The sequence below is a fragment of the Tachyglossus aculeatus genome, chromosome 5 (assembly GCF_015852505.1).
Source record: "Tachyglossus aculeatus isolate mTacAcu1 chromosome 5, mTacAcu1.pri, whole genome shotgun sequence".
Classification (NCBI taxonomy): domain Eukaryota; kingdom Metazoa; phylum Chordata; class Mammalia; order Monotremata; family Tachyglossidae; genus Tachyglossus; species Tachyglossus aculeatus.
Window position 1 is genome coordinate 41,415,002 of NC_052070.1, and position 19,836 is coordinate 41,434,837.

General features: G+C 45.1%; 1 protein-coding gene across 10 annotated transcripts in view; it reads right to left on the reverse strand.

Annotated features, from left to right (window-relative positions):
* The window catches only part of CEP104 (centrosomal protein 104), an 81,459-nt gene that overhangs the window by 20,820 nt on the left and 40,803 nt on the right, over positions 1-19,836 (reverse strand). For all 10 annotated transcript variants that reach the window (XM_038746116.1, XM_038746115.1, XM_038746114.1 and 7 more), the window contains exons 9-14: positions 14,232-14,453; positions 12,825-13,028; positions 10,379-10,546; positions 8,693-8,866; positions 5,670-5,846; positions 661-867 (exon numbers count right to left, since the gene is read on the reverse strand). In XM_038746116.1, coding sequence (XP_038602044.1) covers positions 661-867; positions 5,670-5,846; positions 8,693-8,866; positions 10,379-10,546; positions 12,825-13,028; positions 14,232-14,453 — 1,152 coding nt within the window. The remainder of the gene's footprint in view (positions 1-660; positions 868-5,669; positions 5,847-8,692; positions 8,867-10,378; positions 10,547-12,824; positions 13,029-14,231; positions 14,454-19,836) is intronic.

The window sequence follows — 19,836 nt, forward strand, 5'->3', positions numbered from 1 at the left end:
AGATGCCAATCTGAGTGCTGGTCTCCTCCAATGCAGAGGGTGGGGGCTCCCATTGCTTTAGCTCTCTCCGTTTGCAATAATGCATAATGGTTGTGGTATTTAAGTGCTTACCAAGCACTGTGTTGGGGTGGCTATAATATGAGCAGGTGGTACACAGGCCCTTTCCTGTATAAGGCTTGTAGTCTAAGGGAGAGGGAGAACAGTTACTTAACTCTTATTTTACTGATGGGGAAACTGAAGTACTGAGAATTTAGATGGCTTCTCAAGGCCAGTGACAAAGCTGAGTCTTCTGCCTCTTCGGTCTGGGCTCTTTCCACTAGGCCATGCTGCTTCTCATTTCTCCTCCTTTGTAGAATTTATGCTCCTTGGGGGCAGGGAATGGGTCTACCAACTCAGTTGTATTGTGTCGCCCAAGCGCTTAGTACAGTGCTCTTGCACCCAGTAAGCATACACAATACAAATTGCTGATCGACTGATTCCAGCCAGTCTAGTTCTTTCGGCGATTGACAAGTAAACAGCACAGACTTTTAGACACTGATCATTTTCTCAAACTACCCTTTAGGCTGACTTAAAATGTTTTTTTCCATCATATGCTTCTGCATGGACTATTTTTGTAGGGTACTTCAAAATGCGTAAATGGTTTTATCCGTAAAAACTTACCCTCATTTCAGCTTCCGTAGGTCTGCCATCTATTTTGGCAAATCCATCGAAGAGTGTTTTAAAGAGAACATTCTTACGGGTGTTGGCATCATCTGGAGGAAGGTAGTCTAGAACAGCAGTCCTGTGGAGCTTATACATGTCCAAAATAATTCGGACTACCTTTTCTCGAACTTCATATACCCTGTGTTCCAGAGCTCCTACTGCAAACTAAAAACAAGGTTGGATGTTTTTCAGCAGAGGCACATCTGCAACACATTTCAATGAGCCTTTTTCCCACCACTGCCCACCCAATTAAACAGATTCAAAGTTCCAAGTTTTCAGTCCTTCTAAGTACACAATCCTTTCTCTGAGCCATGAAAGATAAAAATAATAATAATAGTGGCATTTGTTAAACACTTACTACTGTCAGGCACTGTTCTAAGCGCTGGGGTTGATACATGATAAAGAGGTTGGACATAGTCCCTTGTCCCACATGGGGCTCACAGTCTTAATCCCCATTTTACAGATGAGGTAATTGAGGCATGGAGAATTTAAGTGGCTTGCCCAAGGTCACACGCCAGACAAGTGGAGGACTCGGGATTAGAACCCATGTCCTCTGACTCCCAAGCCCGTGCTCTTCCCACTGAGCCACGCTTTCATGTCCCCCTCTAACTGCCCTTGAAGTGATGGGAACAAGGCTTGTCTGACAGGAGACTCCATCACTAACGGGTGACTTTTCCTTCACCCGAGGCTTGCCAGAAACATAAACCCCCATGCTATACATCACTGAAACTGGGATTAAGAGATTCCATTTAATGCTGCCTCCACAAACCATGAGAGGATTGCTGCACATGATTTTTTTTTTCCCCATTGGGTTCTTAAAATATCAGCCAAAAAAACAGGCTTATCAGTCTCCTGAGTTTCGATGATGATGATGATGGTATTTGTTAAGCGCTTACGATGTACCAAGCACTGTTGGAAGCGCTGGGGCAGATACACGGTTATCAGGCTGTCCCACGCAGGGCTCACACTCTTAATCCCCATTTTACAGATGACGTAACTGAGGCACAGAGAAGTTAAGTGACTTGCCCGAAGTCACCCAGCTGACAGGTGGCGGAGCTGGGATCAGAATTTCTGACTTCTGACTTCCAAGCCCATGCTCTTTCCACTAAGGCACACGGCTGCACGCTGTTTTGGGAACCTTTAGTTGTTTACTTGGGCAAAACCAGTTCCAAATCACCTCATATCCTTCGCTTTAAATAATCATCTTGGAGAACACAATTGATAAAAACATATCATCTCAGGGGGAATGTGCTAGAAGCAAGAAAACACCCCATGTTCTACCACCTTCAAATCTGACTTATTTTTAAGAGTAAATTCACCTAGAAATTTTGAGAAAAAGTGTTCTTACAGTCAATTAACAGTATTTTAATTTTTTTCAGCAAAAAGCTTCATTTTTCAGGTTACAAGCCACTAGTGATCTTAACTCTTGGGGCCCAATGGATCACGGAGAATCAGACTCAGCACTACAAAGTGGAATTCTATAGTAAATGGGACGGTCTCTTACCTGTGAGATAAAGGGGGCTCAGAAATCAAGGCCAAAAAGAAATATAGGCCTTAGACAACAATAAGTTTTGTTTAAACACACATTCAGTGTGAGGGGATGCTTAGGTTCAGCCTGAAATGTGCCACAGTAACTCCCAGTTTCAGAGCTTTTATTATTCAGCTTTTGAGGCTAGCCAGTTTAGGCAGCTATCAGACGGCAAGGTGGCTGAAGACAGCCAGGTCTCTTTCATACCCCACGGGTCCAAATGACCTGAAAACATGAATTTATGAACTTTCCCAGGTTTGAATTTGTCGCGAAGTGAAAGGCCCGGTTCTGCCCTTTCGTTAGCAGACTCACTGCCACTCTGGGCTCAGACTTATTTCCATTGTTATGACATTCAAACAAACGCTTTGTTTTTTGGAAAGGGCGAGAGACAGGATGAGGTGGGGAGTGGAGGGAATAAGGAAGGACATTTAAATGAGTGAAAACAGCTGGCGTAAATACTGCTGATTGGAGAGAAAGACAAGTGCACCTCTTACTCAACTTTGAGGGATGATGGAAGGCAGAGGTGACAAGGGTGGGGTAGGGGTTGGGGGGATAAAAGGGTCTGGGAAAGAAATCCAGGAGAACTGAACCAGGTTGCAGCAATTCCTGCAATTCCAGGCTGCAGCATTCCTCCTCCTCCTCAGATTGGAAATGGGAAGAAGGAATGGGGGACGGTCATATGGCTAGGGCGGGCAGGAGCCTGGGACCTGGAAGCACACAGGTCAGCTGTGCCTCAGTTCCCTCATCTGCAAAATGGGGATTAAGACTGTAAGATCCATGTGGGCCAGGGACTAGAACCAACCCAATTTGCTTGTATCCACCCCAGCGTTTAGCACAGTGCCTGGCCCACAGTGAGCGCTGAACAAATACCACAATTATTATTATTATTATCTGATTTACACACAGGGAGTCGGCGCTGGACAAAAATCCCAAGGGCATCTCCAGCTACCTTTCAAAGGAGCTAGGCTTTATTTATCTGATGATGATGGCATTTGTTAAGCGCTTACTGTGTGCAAAGCACTGTTCTAAGCGCTGGGGGGGATACAAGGTGATCAGGCTGTCCCACGTGGGGCTCACAGTCTTCATCCCCATTTTACAGATGAGGTAACTGAGGCTCAGAGAAGTTAAGTGACTTGCCCAAGGTCACACAGCAGACATGTGGCGGAGCCGGGATTCGTACCCATGGCCTCTGACTCCCAAGCCCGGGCTCTTTCCACTGAGCCATGCTGCTTCTCTATTCATTAAACAGATCACTTTTAAGTGCCTAATCCCTGGAATCTTCAACTTAACTTGGGAGGAATGTGCCCGGGATTTCTCAACAACCCTCATCTGACCAGTCACTTGCTGGCTGCTTGGGACCCTAGGGGAGTGTCAGAGGATCATCATCATCATCATCATCATCAATCGTATTTACTGAGCGCTTACTGTGTGCAGAGCACTGTACTAAGCGCTTGGGAAGTACAAGTTGGCAACATATAGAGACAGTCCCTACCCAACGGTGGGCTCACAGTCTAAAAGGGGGAGACAGAGAACAAAACCAAACATACTAACAAAATAAAATAAATAGAATAGATATGTACAAGTAAAATAAAATAAATAAATAAATAGAGTAATAAATATATACAAGCATATATACATATATACAGGTGCTGTGGGGAAGGGAAGGAGGTAAGATGGGGGGGATGGAGAGGGGGACAAGGGGGAGAGGAAGGAAGGGGCTCAGTCTGGGAAGGTCTCCTGGAGGAGGTGAGCTCTCAGTAGGGCCTTGAAGGGAGGAAGAGAGAGAGCTTGGCGGAGGGGCAGAGGGAGGGCATTCCAGGCCCGGGGGATGACGTGGGCCGGGGGTCGATGGCGGGACAGGCGAGAGCGAGGTACGGTGAGGAGATCAGCGGTGGAGGAGCGGAGGGTGCGGACTGGGCTGTAGAAGGAGAGAAGGGAGGTGAGGTAGGAGGGGGCGAGGTGATGGACAGCCTTGAAGCCCAGGGTGAGGAGTTTCTGCCTGATGCGCAGATTGATTGGTAGCCACTGGAGATTTTTGAGGAGGGGAGTAACATGCCCAGAGCGTTTCTGGACAAAGATAATCCGGGCAGCAGCATGAAGTATGGATTGAAGTGGGGATCCAGGGAGAAAGGCAGTGTGAGAGTTTTGGCCAGGTCTAAGAGCTGGGGAAGGACCGGCAAAGTCAAGTCTCTCCCTAGGCAACCCCCCGCCCCTGCACCACACACCAGCCTCTCTTCTTTGGAAAAAAATCTTCTTCTCTTTCCTCGGAAAGCAGCGTGGCTTACTGGAAAGAGCACGGGCTTGGGAGTCAGAGGACGTGGGTTCTAATCCTGGCTCCGCCACCTGTCTGTTGTCACAACTTCTCTGTGCCTCAGTTACCTCAGCTGTAAAATGGGGATTAAAAGTGTGCACCCCATGTGGGACAACCTGATTACCCTGTACCTACTGCAGTGCTTAGAATCAATCAATCGTATTTATTGAGCGCTTACTATGTGCAGAGCACTGTACTAAGCGCTTGGGAAGTACAAATTGGCAACATATAGAGACAGTCCCTACCCAACAGTGGGCTCACAGTCTAAAAGGGGGAGACAGAGAACAAAACCAAACATACTAACAAAATAAAATAAAATAAATAGAATAGATATGTACAAGTAAAATAAATAAATAAATAAATAAATAGAGTAATAAATATGTACAAACATATATACAGGTGCTGTGGGGAAGGGAAGGAGGTAAGATGGGGATGGAGAGGGGGACGAGGGGGAGAGGAAGGAAGGGGCTTAGAACAGTGACACATAGTAAGCACTTAACAAATACCGTAATTGTTATTATTATTATTCCTAGAACTGTGAGGCTGATCGATTATCTCCCCAAACAAATGCTCTTCCTGGCTGAATTGCCACCAAAAGGACAGTAACAAATCCCTTCATCTTCATCTTTAGCCCCTTCCTTCCTCTCCCCCTCGTGCCCCTCTCCATCCCCCCATCTTACCTCCTTCCCTTCCCCACATCACCTGCATATATGTATATATGTACATATTTGTTACTCTATTTTACTTGTACATATCTATTCTATTCATTTTATTTTGTTAGTATGTTTGGTTTTGTTCTCTGTCTCCCCCTTTTAGACTGTGAGCCCACTGTTGGGTAGGGACTGTCTCTATATGTTGCCAACTTGTACTTCCCAAGCGCTTAGTAAAGTGCTCTGCACACAGTAAGCGCTCAATAAATACGACTGATGATAGCTGGACACAGAATCAGGTAATGTTAATACAGAGAAAAGACAGGGGAAATCTGCACCTTTTTTCAAACTGGCTGTTCTATTTGCACGTGAGATTATACTGCATTCTTCTCCCGAGCTGACCATTCAGAGTACGGTACCACAGAAACTTGACGCTCTCCTAAAAGTAAAACCCAAGTAGTCTATCAGTTACTCTTACCTTCATGACGTTATCAATGGTGAATCCAGAATGTTCAGTCCCCAGATCTCTCAACAGCCGGGTCAGTAACTCCAGCTGGCTCATCGCCAAATGAGTTGGGGCATTTGGCTTTAACGGCTGGACCAGGTAACTGGGGATAATTTGGAGAGGCTTAATTTCCTTAAACAGTGCCATTTCCTACAGGAAAGAAAGCAGTTTTTATACCGGGGTAGGCAAAATTTTTTTACATATCATGTCATGGCAAATTAGAAAAACTTCAATGACATCAGAATAAGTTTCAAGGGAGACAAGGTACTGTCTCCCTAGAATGCCTGATTTTCTATTTTATTTAGAACAAGTCCAAGAGTTGAATTCTCATTCCTTGGGGGACTTAGGATAAAATTTAGGGCCCTGAGAAACCTGATTATGTTAAGGAAAATTTTAGGACACCTGCCACTTCACACACACACACATACACACACACAACTTCAATATGAAGCAGGTCTGTAAATATAAAATTCAGATTCAGATTTGGGGCTAGTAGTAAGTGCCAACTGGGGCCCTGGCAATCCACACGGCGTAGAAAATTTTTATTGGGTTGATAAAAATATATTAATGCCTGTTTGCTTTTTTTGATGTGTATATATCTATAATGCTATTTATTTATATTGATGCCACTGATGTCTGCTTACCTGTTTTGATGTCTGTCTCCCCCTTCTAGACTGTAAGCCTGTTACAGGCAGGGATTGTCTCTATTGCTGAACTGTACTTTCCAAGCACTTAGTACAGTGCTCTGCACACAGTAAGTGCTCAATAAATATGATTGACTAGACTGAATGAATGAAAGGGATATTATAATGCACCAGGACACACTAGTTTCTCCTAGCTATTTCTCTGGAAAAATTTCAATACCTGCTTTTTTAACTACCAGGCTCTCAAAGGAAGGGAGGCCAAGGGGACAAATGTAAACTCACTGTGGGAAAGGAACATGTCTACCAACTCTGTTATACTCTCCCAAGCGCTTAGTTTCAGTGCTTTGCACAAAGTAGGCGCTCCACAAATACAATTGATTGAAACAGGCACACATATCTACACTGGAGAGAAATGGATGGTTCTGTTGCCTGATTTCTGGGTTTTGCTAAGTCAATTATCTTCAATTTAGGCTGCAAGTGTGGGTAAGAGCATCTGTAAATGCAGATGCAAAGGAATTAGAGTGAAGAATCTGACCAAGAGAAAAGCAGCAGTATGCTAGCTACTGACAGGGACGAGGAAGGGCCCTGTAGCCTACTAATAGCTTCTGGACAGGAACAAAGTGGAATGCAGGAATTCTGGAAAACTGTTGGATGTATTCTGTGTCCTCATCTTTGAAGTACTTTGGACATTCATGCATCTTTTCAAAAGTGAATGGGTTTGGATTTAATTAGTTTTAATTAATGAATCAGGAATTCATTTATAATTTGAACATATTCTTTTCCCCTGATTTGTCTCTAATTTTTCACTAGATCAAGAAATATGACAGAAAAGTAACAGCCTTTCTGTAGAGGAAAACAAATTACTTACACATCATCTTTTGGCTTTCTACCACACAGAAAATCATTAAAAACTTCTCACTTGCAAAAAATTAAATGCTACACTGATTTATTTTCTGCTACATTAAAAGACAGATTTTCGCTCTCCCTCTTTGCCAAATATCGTCAGTGTGGCTATTTTCTCATTTCTGTCAAGTAGGTAAGTACAGAGTAATTTTACAAAAAGTATATGAAGTGATAGATATCTTTGAGATTAGAATAACCACATGACATTATTAATAACATTTAGTCCACAATCTACTAGCCAAAAGAAATGTTTCTTCTCTGCTCAACGACTGGTTATGGGTCAAGAGTGAGCAACTCAAAACGCCCTCCTGAAAGTGTGCTAATGTAGGTCCACTGAATCCTGCTCCCTTTTCCAAATTTTATTAGAGAAAGCAGCCTGGGATCCTCCACTCACTGGGTAAAACCAATCCCTGCTGGATCATTAGGAGACAAGGACTGTCTGAGTTCAGCAGGTATTTATTTTACATCATTTGCTTAGATTCCCATTTGGCTTTTTCCTCTCAACTTCCACTGAAAAATGTACTCAGAGAACTAGAATAAATGGATAATTTGTAGAAGGCAAAGGCATTTTATGGACATCTCTGCTTCTTCCTATATACAGAAACAGGGCCTTAATTCACAGTGGATGATTTTTCCCTATTTTCATATTGACACTTGATTTTATCCAAGTTTTGGCCTTTTTAAGACTCCCTCAACCTCATTCTTTGGGACGATTTTTATTCAGCAAAACGATACAAAAAGAAGCCCTGCCTTCTCAATGAAGTGGTTTTTGGTCTTCAGGGAGCTACCACAGAAAACCCTCCTGAAGGGGAGTGGGAAGGGCGCACCCAGAATTAAAAGGGGATTGGTGTGTGTGTGTGTGTGGTGTGTGTGCGCGCGCGTGTGTGTGTGTGTGTGTGTACATGCACAAACAATATTTTGTTTTTTGCCAACTGAATGTTCTGCAAAATCTCTGAGCTCTTTAATGTGAAGGATTGATGAGACCACAGCATTTCCAGTGATCTGCTAGACTCCCAAAAGCTTATGGAAATATCCTGAAAGGCAACTAGGTGAAAAAAGAGTAACCTACTCAGGACACAAGAAAGATGCAGTTCATAAATAGCAATATATGTGCATATCTCTAAGTCTGAAACTTCAACTAGATATTGAGGCAAGCCCATGAAGAAAAAAACGACTCTTGTCTGAGAAAACAATAACAACTAAAAAGGAATCCTTTCTCCACTTGTTTGCTGGTCTGTGGTTGGGAGTGGGATGTTTTGGGGAAACAAAACAGGTCCTTTATAGTTGAGCTTTCACGTGAAGAATTTACTTTTTGGACTGCTAAGTTCTGTGACACGAAATTCAAGATATAACAAGTACTTGCCTTTCACAACACCCTGTCAAAGGTATTGTTAGGAAAATCTAGTATCTAAATGAACTTTCACACCCAGTTCTTCTCATTGTCTCTACCTGAATAAAGTTTGAAGCCATGATACGGAGGCGGGCTGAGGAATCGCCAGTTCTAGTAAGCAAATTAGGAAGGGTTCTCTCCACACAATGAGTCGTTTCCACTTTCGCCAGCTTGTGTTTCGGAATATACTGAGTGATGATCATTTTCAACAGTTTCAAGGACGTCTGAAAGACCTATATAAAGAAACACAGAAAAATAAACTACTCTAATAAAGAATGAATTAGACCTGCTTCCTAGCAACTAACTTAAAAGTTTAACATTAGTGACACTGTCCTTTCATTAAAGCTATAGGTGGTCAAACCCATAGCCTATGAGCCCCTCGTGGGACAGGAACTGTGTTTGATCCAATTATTTTGTTTCTTGGCACACAGTAAGCACTTAATACCATTATTATTAATAAATGCAAAACCATTAGTTTTCTGCTTAAGTGGACACAATCTTTTGGAAAAGAAGCAATCGACACTTACTGAACAGTTACCCTGTGCAAAGCATTAGACTAGCGCTTAGAGAATAGAGCAAATCTTGAGGGAAGTAGCATTTATATACATATTCATAATTCATTTATATTGTCTGTCTCTCCCTCTAGACTGTGAGCTTCTTGTGGGCAGGGAATACCAACATGATTATACTGTATTCTCCCAAGTACTTGGTGCAGTGCTCTGCACAGAGTAAGCGCTCGGTAAATCCCACTGATGGATTGATTGAGTTCTTCAAATCCTCTTCTTACCACTATTGAACCTCTTTCTGTCTCTGACCCCGTCTTTGCTCGGCATGTCTGGTTGTTGCAGCCCACGCCTCTCTGACTTCATCTCTATGTGCGCCACTGAGGGTGTCAGTTCCCTGTGTTTCTGGGCCTCTAACTGAAAGGTTCAAAAATGCTGACAAGTCAATCAACCGATCACATTTATTGAGTGTCTACCTGGGCAGAGCACTGTACTAAGTGCTTGGGAGAGAACAATACCAGAGATCTGGCAGACACATTCCCTGTCCAAAAGGGGCTTTCGGTCTACAGGTCGAACAAAACCTGCTCTGCCTCTGTATGTTGTATTTGGCTTGACTGTTCTGGGTTTGCTGATCACCCCCTGGGAGTTCCATTCTACAACCACAATTGCCATTGAGCCACGGAGGAGCATTATTGAGTTCTGACCCTGTTTTCGGCCTCACCTTTTTGTGTTTATCTGGGTCCACCCATAGGCCTGCCCCTCACCTCCGTTCACCCCTCTGTCCCTGACTTAGTCTATCTGTCTGCCTTTGGGTGGCTGTCTGGGGTGCCAGCTTATCATTTGCGTGGTGCACGTTTTCCCTTCGCTTACACCGAGAGACAAGCTCCCCTTCAAAGGCTTCACCTTAACAGCAGCTTCTCACTACCCGCTGCCGTTTCCACGGTGATCCGGGGTCGCACACCCTGTTGCCTGGAGAAACTATTTACTGTTTTTTTCTTCCCAATGCATCTGTCTTTCTGTTTGCGGCCAGAGATGCGGTTGTGCTCGCCTTGCACGTGTGCAGTCTGTGGAATGGTTACCAGCTCCAGCAAACTCCGGGATTTATATGTACACAGAAATAAAAGACGTACGCACACTGGCTCTTTGCTTCCTTATGCTTTGTCCATATGCCTTCAAATTACATTCACATTACGTTCAAGATGTGATAGCTGTTATTTTAGATTCAGTGCTCAATTTACTCACCGAGGACACGACATCTTTTATTGCTCGTCTTATAAGAAAGATGGCAGCTCTTAGCATGTTCTTTAAGTCATCTTTTGGGGCTCCAACGGGCAGGTCCATCAACTTTTTATAGGTAGCAAGCAAGGCGTCTTCTCGGTAAGACCACGTCTTGGAATACGTGCCCGCCACCTGAAACCCAGCAACATTATTTATAAGAAGGGCATACAATTAATTCTATATTTGGAGCTATTGTATTCCAATCTCCGGGGGAAAAAGTGATCATGGTAAAATATCTTCTACGAATGACACTGCTTTCGAAAATATAGGCGTATTCCAGAAGAGCCAAATGAAAGAAAAATATTTTCCTCCCAAAGAGAATGTGAAGAACGGGATTCCAAACGTAAAGTACCGGATGCTCCACCACGAACACCACATCTAGGCGGTGATAGGGGACGAAGGTAAGAAGTGAGAGAGTTAAAAGTACAGTTGGGAGGATAGCTGGGGAAGAGTGAGGGTGTAGAGGGAGAAGAGGACAGAAAGGTCAGCAGCCAGCTGTTGAAGGGCCTTGAAAGCAACGACCAAGAGCTTCTGTTTGATGCAGAGAAAAGTAAGTAGTTGCTGGAGGTTCTTAAGGAAGGAGGTGACGAATCCTGAATGACATTTTAAGGAAGACGGCCTTGGCAGAACTGAAGAAGAGTAGGGTGGTAGGCAGGGAGACCAGTTAAGGAAGCAGATAATAACAATAGTGGTATTTGTTGAGCACTTACTATACGCCAAATACGTGTTAAGCACTGGGGTAAATATAATACAGTCAGAGTGTACACCACCCTTGCCCCACATGAGGCTAACAGTCTAAGGAGGAGGAAGAACACGTATTCAATCCCCATTTTACTTAGGAGAAAACTGAGGCACAAACAAGCTGAATGACTTGCCCTGCGTGTCACAGAAGGCAAAAAGCGAATCTGGGAGTAGAACCCAGGCCTCCTGACTCTGAATCCTGTGCTTTTTTCCATTAGTTTACACTGTTTCTCATGTAGGAGTCCAGCCAGGAGGGGATAAGGGCTAGACCAGGGTGATGGCTGAAAGGCGGACAGGGAGGGGCTGATCCGGAAAATATTATAGAGGGAAAAACTTGCAGGATTTAGAGTCTGAAAATATGGTAGGTGAAAGACAAGAGAGGAGTCAAAGAAACCATCAAGGCTGTGAGCTTGGGGACTGGACAGGGAGAATGGAGTTGTTGACTGTGAGGGGGAATTCAGAAGAAGCTCTAGGCGGGAAGATGAATTCAGTTATTGACACATTAAGTTTAAGAGGCTGGCAGGTCGAGATTGTGGAAGTGTTGAGGCGACAGAAGGAAATGCGAAGCTCTAAGACAAGCGAAAGGTCAGGTGAGATAGATAATGGGAGTCACATATACAAAGCTGGTTGCTAAAATTTGGGGACTAGATGAGGGACTAGATGAGCTCCTTAAGAGAATGAGGGCAGTAGAGCAAGATACAGAATGGAAACCCATAGTTAAAGGGCGAGAGGAGCTGGCAGAGTCAGGAAGAGAATCAGGAGAGTACGGTGTTGGAGAAAGGAGAGACCAAAGAGAGCTTCTAGGAAAACGGAGTAGTCAGCAGTATCAAAGGCTACCAACAGGTCAGGGTTGGAACAGAACTCATTAGATTTGCTCAAAAGGTGGTCTTTGGAGACTTTGGTGGATGTAGTCTCCGTTGAGTGAAGGAGAGGAAAACCAGATTCAGGAAGGTCAAGAAGAGAGTTGGTGGAGTGGAAGTGAAGATAGTGTGTGTCTAGCAGGTATTCAAACAAAATCAGACTGGAATGGGAAGAGACGGGGTCACATTTTTGGAGAATGTGATGGGGACGACTGAAGGCTTTTTTTTTTTTTAGTTGGGGGAGATGAGCATATTTGAAGAAGCAGCGTGGCTCAATGGAAAGACCATGGTCTTTGGAGTCAGAGGTTCAAATTCTGGCTCCGCCACTTGTCAGTTGTGTGACTTTGGGCAAGTCACTTAACTTCTCTGAGCCTCAGTTCCCTCACCTGTCAAATGGGGATTAAGACTGTGGGACAACCTGATCACCTTGTAACCTCCCCAGCGCTTTGAACAGTGCTTTGCACGTAGTAAGCACTTAATAAATGCCATAATAATTATTATTATTATAAGACACAGGGGAAGGATTGAGAGGTTGAAGACAGCAGTATGAGAAGGGAAGAACGAGTGCTTTTGAGAGAAGAAAGGTGATGGGGCCCAGTAAAACCGATACTGCTTATTAAGTGCTTGCTGAATGCACCGCACTGTACTAAGCTTAGAATTCACAATGCCTGCCCTCAAGGAGTTTTAAACCGAGTGAGGGAAACAGACCTTAAAATAAATTATAGATGGGGGAAACACGTTTCAGATTCCTGATGTTCACAAAGATAAAAGGTGGGGCAGGGGGAGGAGTAATTTTTCCCAGTTTTTACCAAAGCTTCTCCAAACATTTCAATAGCATCGCCAGCTTCTCTCAGGGCTTTTTCCGTTAATGGTTCCGGCTCTCCTGATAAGCCACCTCTTGGAGGATCTTTGTTATCCTCTTCAGTCACCTCTGTCTCCAAATAAGCATGTGCTTCTGCTTGCTGCTTACGAATAGTTGGAAGCGGTCTCTCATCATAAGGCAATGCATCAATCTGGAAGGGAACAGAGCTAAAAAATCACTCATTCAAAAATAAAAAATCACCTTCTCTGGTGCCCTTTTCTAGACCAGTTCCCCAACATATAGGCCCAGCCAATCTCTTGACTGTTAAATCTTTCGTAAAAGTTACCTTTAAAGTCATATCAATGTGATGTTAGCATCAACATGCACATACATGATTCAAACTTGACAAATTATAGTTCATGGCTTTACAAAGCAAAAGTCAGTGTGAATCCTGGTCCAATTATGACTCTTAACCCCAGTATTTTGGATCCAGATTTTTCATGCAATGCCATTACTGATGCTGCCGTCGACAACATCTTTCCTCTGTTTGGCTGGGACAATGGCCATTTTCTCTACTCCAGAGACCTGCTTATTTCCCTTGGTGTTAAGAATTCATTCTTGTCTGTAAGTCTTCCTATGACAGGTAAAACCTCAATGGTTTTTAATACACTAGGCATACGTGAATACATTTCCAGTGAGAAATGGAAAATTAAGTTAGAGGAAAGCATAATGCCAGTATGAGAGGGACGAATGCAGAAAAGCCCGGTTGGCCAACCAAGATGGACACTAGGGAAATAAAGTGAAAATGACACAAGTTCTGTTGAAGGCAGCCAAGAGAGAATGCTCTCAATTTGGAGAGGAACTCAGGGACGATGGTATCTTAACTAAGTTACCCCTGAAAGTTGGGATTCGAGATGATTCACGGAGTCGGTAACGGCGTTTTAGCTAGTTTTGCCACCGTAATAATAATGGTGGTATTTGTTAAACGCTTACTGTGTGCCAAGCACTGAACTAAAACTACACGAACGTCACAACTTGGTATTTGTCGTGGGCAGTTCTGTATGTTATAAGATAAAGAGGGTCTATATGAGACTGCAAGTATTTTGGTTCAAATGTGTTTCTCGGGGAAGAGCTCCATGCGTGACAATAATAACTGTGATATTTGTTAGGCGTTTACTATGCACCAAGCACTTTGCTAAGTGCGGGGCAGACAAAAGATAATCAGGTCCCACATGGGGCTCACAGCCTAAGTAGGAAGGAGAAGAAATATCGAATCCCCATTTTGCAGATGAGGGCACTGAGGTACAAAGAAGATAAGTGACTTTCCCAAGGTCAAACAGCAGACAAGTGGCGGAGCCGGGATTAGAATCCAGGTCCGGTTGAATTGTCAATGAATTTGAATGACGGCATTTACCTTTGCAAGAGAATCTGTAGCCCGCCGTGGCTGGTCTACTCCGGAGTGATGCAAGGAGATATTTGGGGAATTACGTGGGGAAGGCTTTCCTTGGGTCAGAGGTTCTGCTTGCAGTCTTTCTGCTGTCTTTTCTTCTTGCTGCAGTGAGGGTGCTACTTTCTGCTGCACGGGACTGACAGAAGGAACCAAAGGCTCCAGGGAGAAATCAAAAGGCCTCCGAACCTAGAGAGAGAAGAAAAGCATACATCCAGCCAAACAGGGCAGGAAACCATGACTCAAAGAGGAAATCTAGGCCTCAGAGTTGCACTTTACTAGTAATGGTAAGGCGGTGGGAGTGGAGAGGCAAAAGAAGCAGGGAGGAGGGTGTGACAGGGCTGGGGGAAGGTTGCCAGGGTGCTGACAACTGCTTCCTTCAATAATAATTCTGGTATTTGTTAAGTGCTTACTCTGTGTCAAGCACTGTTCTAAGCACGGAGTAGATACGGGGTGATCAGATTGCTCCACGTGGGTCTCGCGATCTTAATCCCCATGTTACAGATGAGGCAACTGAGGCATAGAGAAGTTAAGTGACTTCCCCAAGGTCACACAGCAGACAAGTGGTGGAGCCGGGATTAGAACCCATGTCCTCTGACTCCCAAATCCGGGCTCTTGCCGCTAGGCCTGCTGTTTCTCAACACCTGCCGCTCCTTATTCTTCTTCCACGCTAGGAGAAGCGTGGCTCAGTGGAAAGGGCATGGGCTTGGGAGTCAAAGGTCACGGGTTCCACTCCCAGCTTTGCCGCTTGTCAGCTGTGTGACTTTGGGCAAGTCACTTAACTTCTCTGTGCCTCAGTTCCCTCATCTGTAAAATGGGGAGCCCCACGTGGGACAACCTGATCACCTTGTGTTCCCCCCCAGCGCTTAGACCAGTGGTTTGCACATAGTAAGCACTTAACAAATACCATCATTATTATTATATTATTATTATTACCACTGACACTCATTGAATATGCTATTTCCCAATGGGCAGAAACTTTCTAAAAGTGGAGGCCTAGGAGCTGGGTGGTCTCTGCTGCGCAATAGGAGCTGCCAGTATGGAATGAGAAGATTTTGCCTGGTGGAGTGTAACTCATATAAAAACAAAAAAGAAGGGTACAGGAATAACATCGCTATTTTTCCCAAGAGGACATTTTCCCTATAATCAGTATTTATTGAGCACACATAGTGTGCAGAGCACTGTACTAAGTGCTTGGGAGAGTACAGTATAACAGGGATGATAGACCCGTTCCCTGCCCACAAACAGTTTACAGGCTAGGGCGGAGGCAGACATTAATATAAATAACTTATAGATATGAACATAAGTACTGTGGTGCTAAGGTGGAGGAGGGGGCGAACATCAGGGACTCAAAGGATACGGATCCAAATGCGTAATGCGGAAGGGAAGAGGGTGTCTGGGAAAAGAGGACTTCATTGGGGAAGGCCTCTTGGGGCAAATGTGACCATAATAAGGTTATGGAGGTGGGGAGAGCGGTGGCCAGTTCCAGGCCAGAGAGAGGATGTGGGAAAGGAATCGGCTGCGAGATAAACGAGTAAACTGGCGTTAAAGGAGCCAATTTGGGGGCTGGAAGTCGGTGAGGTGAGGTAGGAGGGGGTGAGCGGATTGAGTGCTTTAAAGCTGACGGTGAAGAGTTTCAGTTTGAAGTGAAGGTTGAAGGGTAACCACTGGAGATTCTTGAGGAGTGGGGAGACACGGACCGAATGTTTTTTTAGAAAAACGATCTGGGCAGTAGAGTGAAGTATGGACTGGAGTGGGGACAGATGGGGTGGACAGTGAGGGGGCAGATTCGGTAATCAAGGTAGGGATGAGTGCTTGGATCAGCCAAGTAGCAGTTTGGATGGAGAGGAAAGGGCAGATTTTAGCCATGTTATGAAGGTTAACTGACAGGATCTGGTGAGTCTGAATATGCGGGTTGAGTGAGAGTGGTGAGTGAGGATAACGTCAAGGTTACGGGCTTGTGAGATCGGGAGGATAGTGGTACTGTCTACAGTGATGGGAAAGACAGGATTTGGATGGGAAGATGACGTACTTCCCAAGCGCTTAGTACAGTGCTCTGCGCACAGTAAACGCTCAATAAATACGATTGACTGATTGATTGAGCTCTATTTTGGATAAGTTTAGTTTGAGGTGTCAGCAGGACACCCAAATAGAGATGCCATGAAGGCAGAAGGAAATGTGAAGCTGCAGAGAAGGAGAGAGGTCAGGGCTGGAGAGGTAAATTTGAGACTCTCGCCAGTAAAGATGGTAGCTGAAGTCATGAGAACGAATGAGTTCTCCTCGGGAGTGGGTAGAGATGGACAATAGAAGGGGACCCAGAACTGAGTCTTGAGAGACCCCCCCCCCCCCCACCCCGCGCTATCAGAGAGTGGGAAGCAGAGGAGGACGTTCATTCAGTCACCTCCGTGGGCTCCTCCTCTGCCTCCTCCCCCAAACTGTGGAGGTCCCTCAAGGTTCAGTTCTGGGTCCCCTTCTATTCACCACCTAAGCCCACTCCCTTGGAGGACTCAATCTCCCCCATGGCTTCAACTACCACCTCTATGCGGATGGAACCCAAATCTACATCTCCAGCCCTCATCTCTCCCGGCTCGCATCTCCTCCTGCCTCCTGTCACCTCAAACTTAACACGTCCAAAACAGAGCTCCTTATCTTCTTACCCAAACCCTGTCCTCCCTCTGATTTTCCCCTCACCGTAGACAGCACCACCATCCTTCCTGTCTCACAAGCCCATAACCTTGGCGTTTTCCTTGACTCCTCTCTCTCATTCAACCCACATATTCGCTCCATCCCTAAATCCTGTCGGTCCCGTCTTTGCAACATAGTTAAAATCCGCCCTCTCCCCTCCATCCAGACTGCTACCACATTAATACAATCACTCATCCTAACCCATCTGGATTACCGCATCAGTCTCCTTGCTGACCTCCCAGCCTCCTGTCTTTCCCCACTCCAGTCCATACTTCACTCTGTTGTCCAGATCATTTTTCTACAAAAACGTTCAGAATATGTCACCATGCTTCTCAAAAAACTCCAGCAGTTGCCCATCCACCACTGCATTAAACAAAAACTCCTCACCATTGGCTTTAAAGCACTCCAGTATCTTGCCCCCTCCTACCTCACGTCACTTCTCTCCTCCTACAACCCAGCCTGCACTCTTCGCTCCTCTAGTGCTAACCTTCTCACTGTTCATCGATCTCATCTGTCTCACCGCCAACCCCTAGCCCACATCCTGCCCCTGGCCTGGAATGCCCTTCCTCCTCAAATCCGACAATTACTCTTCCCCCATTCAAAGCCTTATTGAAGGTACATCTCCTCCAAGAGGCCTTCCAAACTAAATTCCTCTTTTCCTCATCTTCCACTCTCTTCTGCGTTGCCCTGACTGCCTCCCTTTGCTCTTCCCCCTTCCCAGCCCTACAGCATTTGTGCACATATCTATAATTGTATTGATTTGTATTGTCCACTCTAGACTGCAAGCTCTTTGTGGACAGGGAATGTGACTGTTCACTGTTGCACTGTACTCTCCCAAGTGCTTAGCACAACACTCTGCACACAGTAAGCGCTCAATAAATCGATTGAATGAGTGAATGAGCCTAAAAAAAAACCCCCTCAAAAACCCAAGAAGCTGCTAGAGACATAAGAGGAGAACCAGGAGGGGACAGTGTCAAGTGAAGCCAAAGTTGGATAAAATTTTAAGGAGAAGAGGGTGGTCCATATGGTGTCAAAGGCAGCTGAGACATCTGGGAGGGTTAGGATAGAGTAGAGGCTCTCAGATTTAGTGAGAAGGGCAGTGGTTATTTTAGAGAGGGCTGTTTCCACAGAGTGAAGGGGGAGGAAACCAGACTGGAGGGGATCAGGAGGAGTGAGAATGAAGACGGTGGGTGTAAACAACTCACTCAGTTTAGACAGGAATGGCAGGAGGGAGATGGGGTGATAACTGGAGAGAGCTGTGGGGTCAAGAGATGGGTTTTTTTTAGGATAGGGGATACAGGATAGTTACATACCATTTGCACAACTCAAAGCCTAGTAAGTTCTCCTAAAACACACGGGTTAGATTCTTGACAAAACTGTAAGCTCCTTGATAGCAGGCATTGTGTCTACCAACTTCATAGTACTGTACTCTTTCGAGTGCTTAATACAATGTTCTCTGCACACAGTGTTTAGTAACTACCATTCACTGACTGACTGACTGACTGTCAGACCCCTGAAGCGTGGCAAGCTCATGTTCTGAAACTCATGCCTTGACCATTGTTGTCCACAAGTGCACAACTGGTTTATCCAACATTACAAATGCATTCTATCCAGACAGAAACACGCGTTGTCGGACAAGTGCTCCCTAATTCTCCAACAGCTTTCTGACTAAAACACACAGGGAAAACACACATTATACGAGAAGAGACTGTATATTCAGTTCTTTCCAGACGTCACATCTGTGAGCATTCTAACAGGCTATGTTTAAACATTATCCAAAGCACGTGCCAATGCCAAATATCCCTTTATCCCCTATCCTGAAAAACCCTCCCTTGTCCTCACCACACCCATCTCTGTCTTACCACTCCTTTCTAAACTCTGCAAATGAGCTGTTTATACCCGCTACCCCTACTTCCTCTCCTCCAACGATCTTCTCGACCCTCTCTCCAAAGCCCCTTAACCTGGACCTGGTTCTCCTTCCTATCTCTTTGCCGCTGCTTCTCGAGTCTCTTTTGCCAGATCAATAAATCGATGCTTACTGTGCGCAGAGCACTGTGCTGAGAGCTTGGGAGAGAACAAAATAGCAGTAAACAGACATCTCCTGCCCAAAGCGAGCTTACAATCTAGACGGGGAGACGGGCATTAATAGAAATAAATAAATGACAGATATGTACATAAGTAGTGTGGGGCTGGGAGGGGGGATGAATAAAGGGAGCACGGCAGGGCAGAAGGGAGTGGAAGAAGAGGAAAAGAGGGCTTAGTCAGGTAAGGCCTCATCGCTGAAATCTGGCTCTCCCCAGATGACAGCCTCCCATGCTGCACTCTCTCTAGAGGGGGCCTCATCTTCACCCACTCTCCCAGACTCAGTGGGAAAAGAGGAGGAGTTGGCTTCCTCCTCGCTTCTCAATGCCCCCTTCTCACCATTCCACTTCCCCCATCCCGCTCTTTCCCTCCCTTCTGAGCACATATCATCCGCCTCTACCATTTCATTCATTCATTCATTCAATGGTATTTACTGAGTGCTTACTGTGTGCAGAGCACCGTACTAAGTGCTTGGGAATTACAAGTTGGAAACATACAGAGACGGTCCCTACCCAATTCACAGTCATCTACCGGCCCCTGAGGTCCCACTACCAACTTCTTTAACCGTTTTGATCCCTTTCTCACATTCCTTTTCACTTCTCCATCCCTATATTGATCCTCGGGGACTTCACTATCCACACAGATGTTCCTGCCCGTCCTTCCGCTATCTACTTTCTATCAGTCCTCAACTTCACTGACCTCCTGCTCCACCCTCGTTGGCACACTTACCAACTTGGACATACACTCAATCTCCTCATGTCTAGTCACTGTACAATCTCTACCCTCACCAACTCCGAGATCCCTC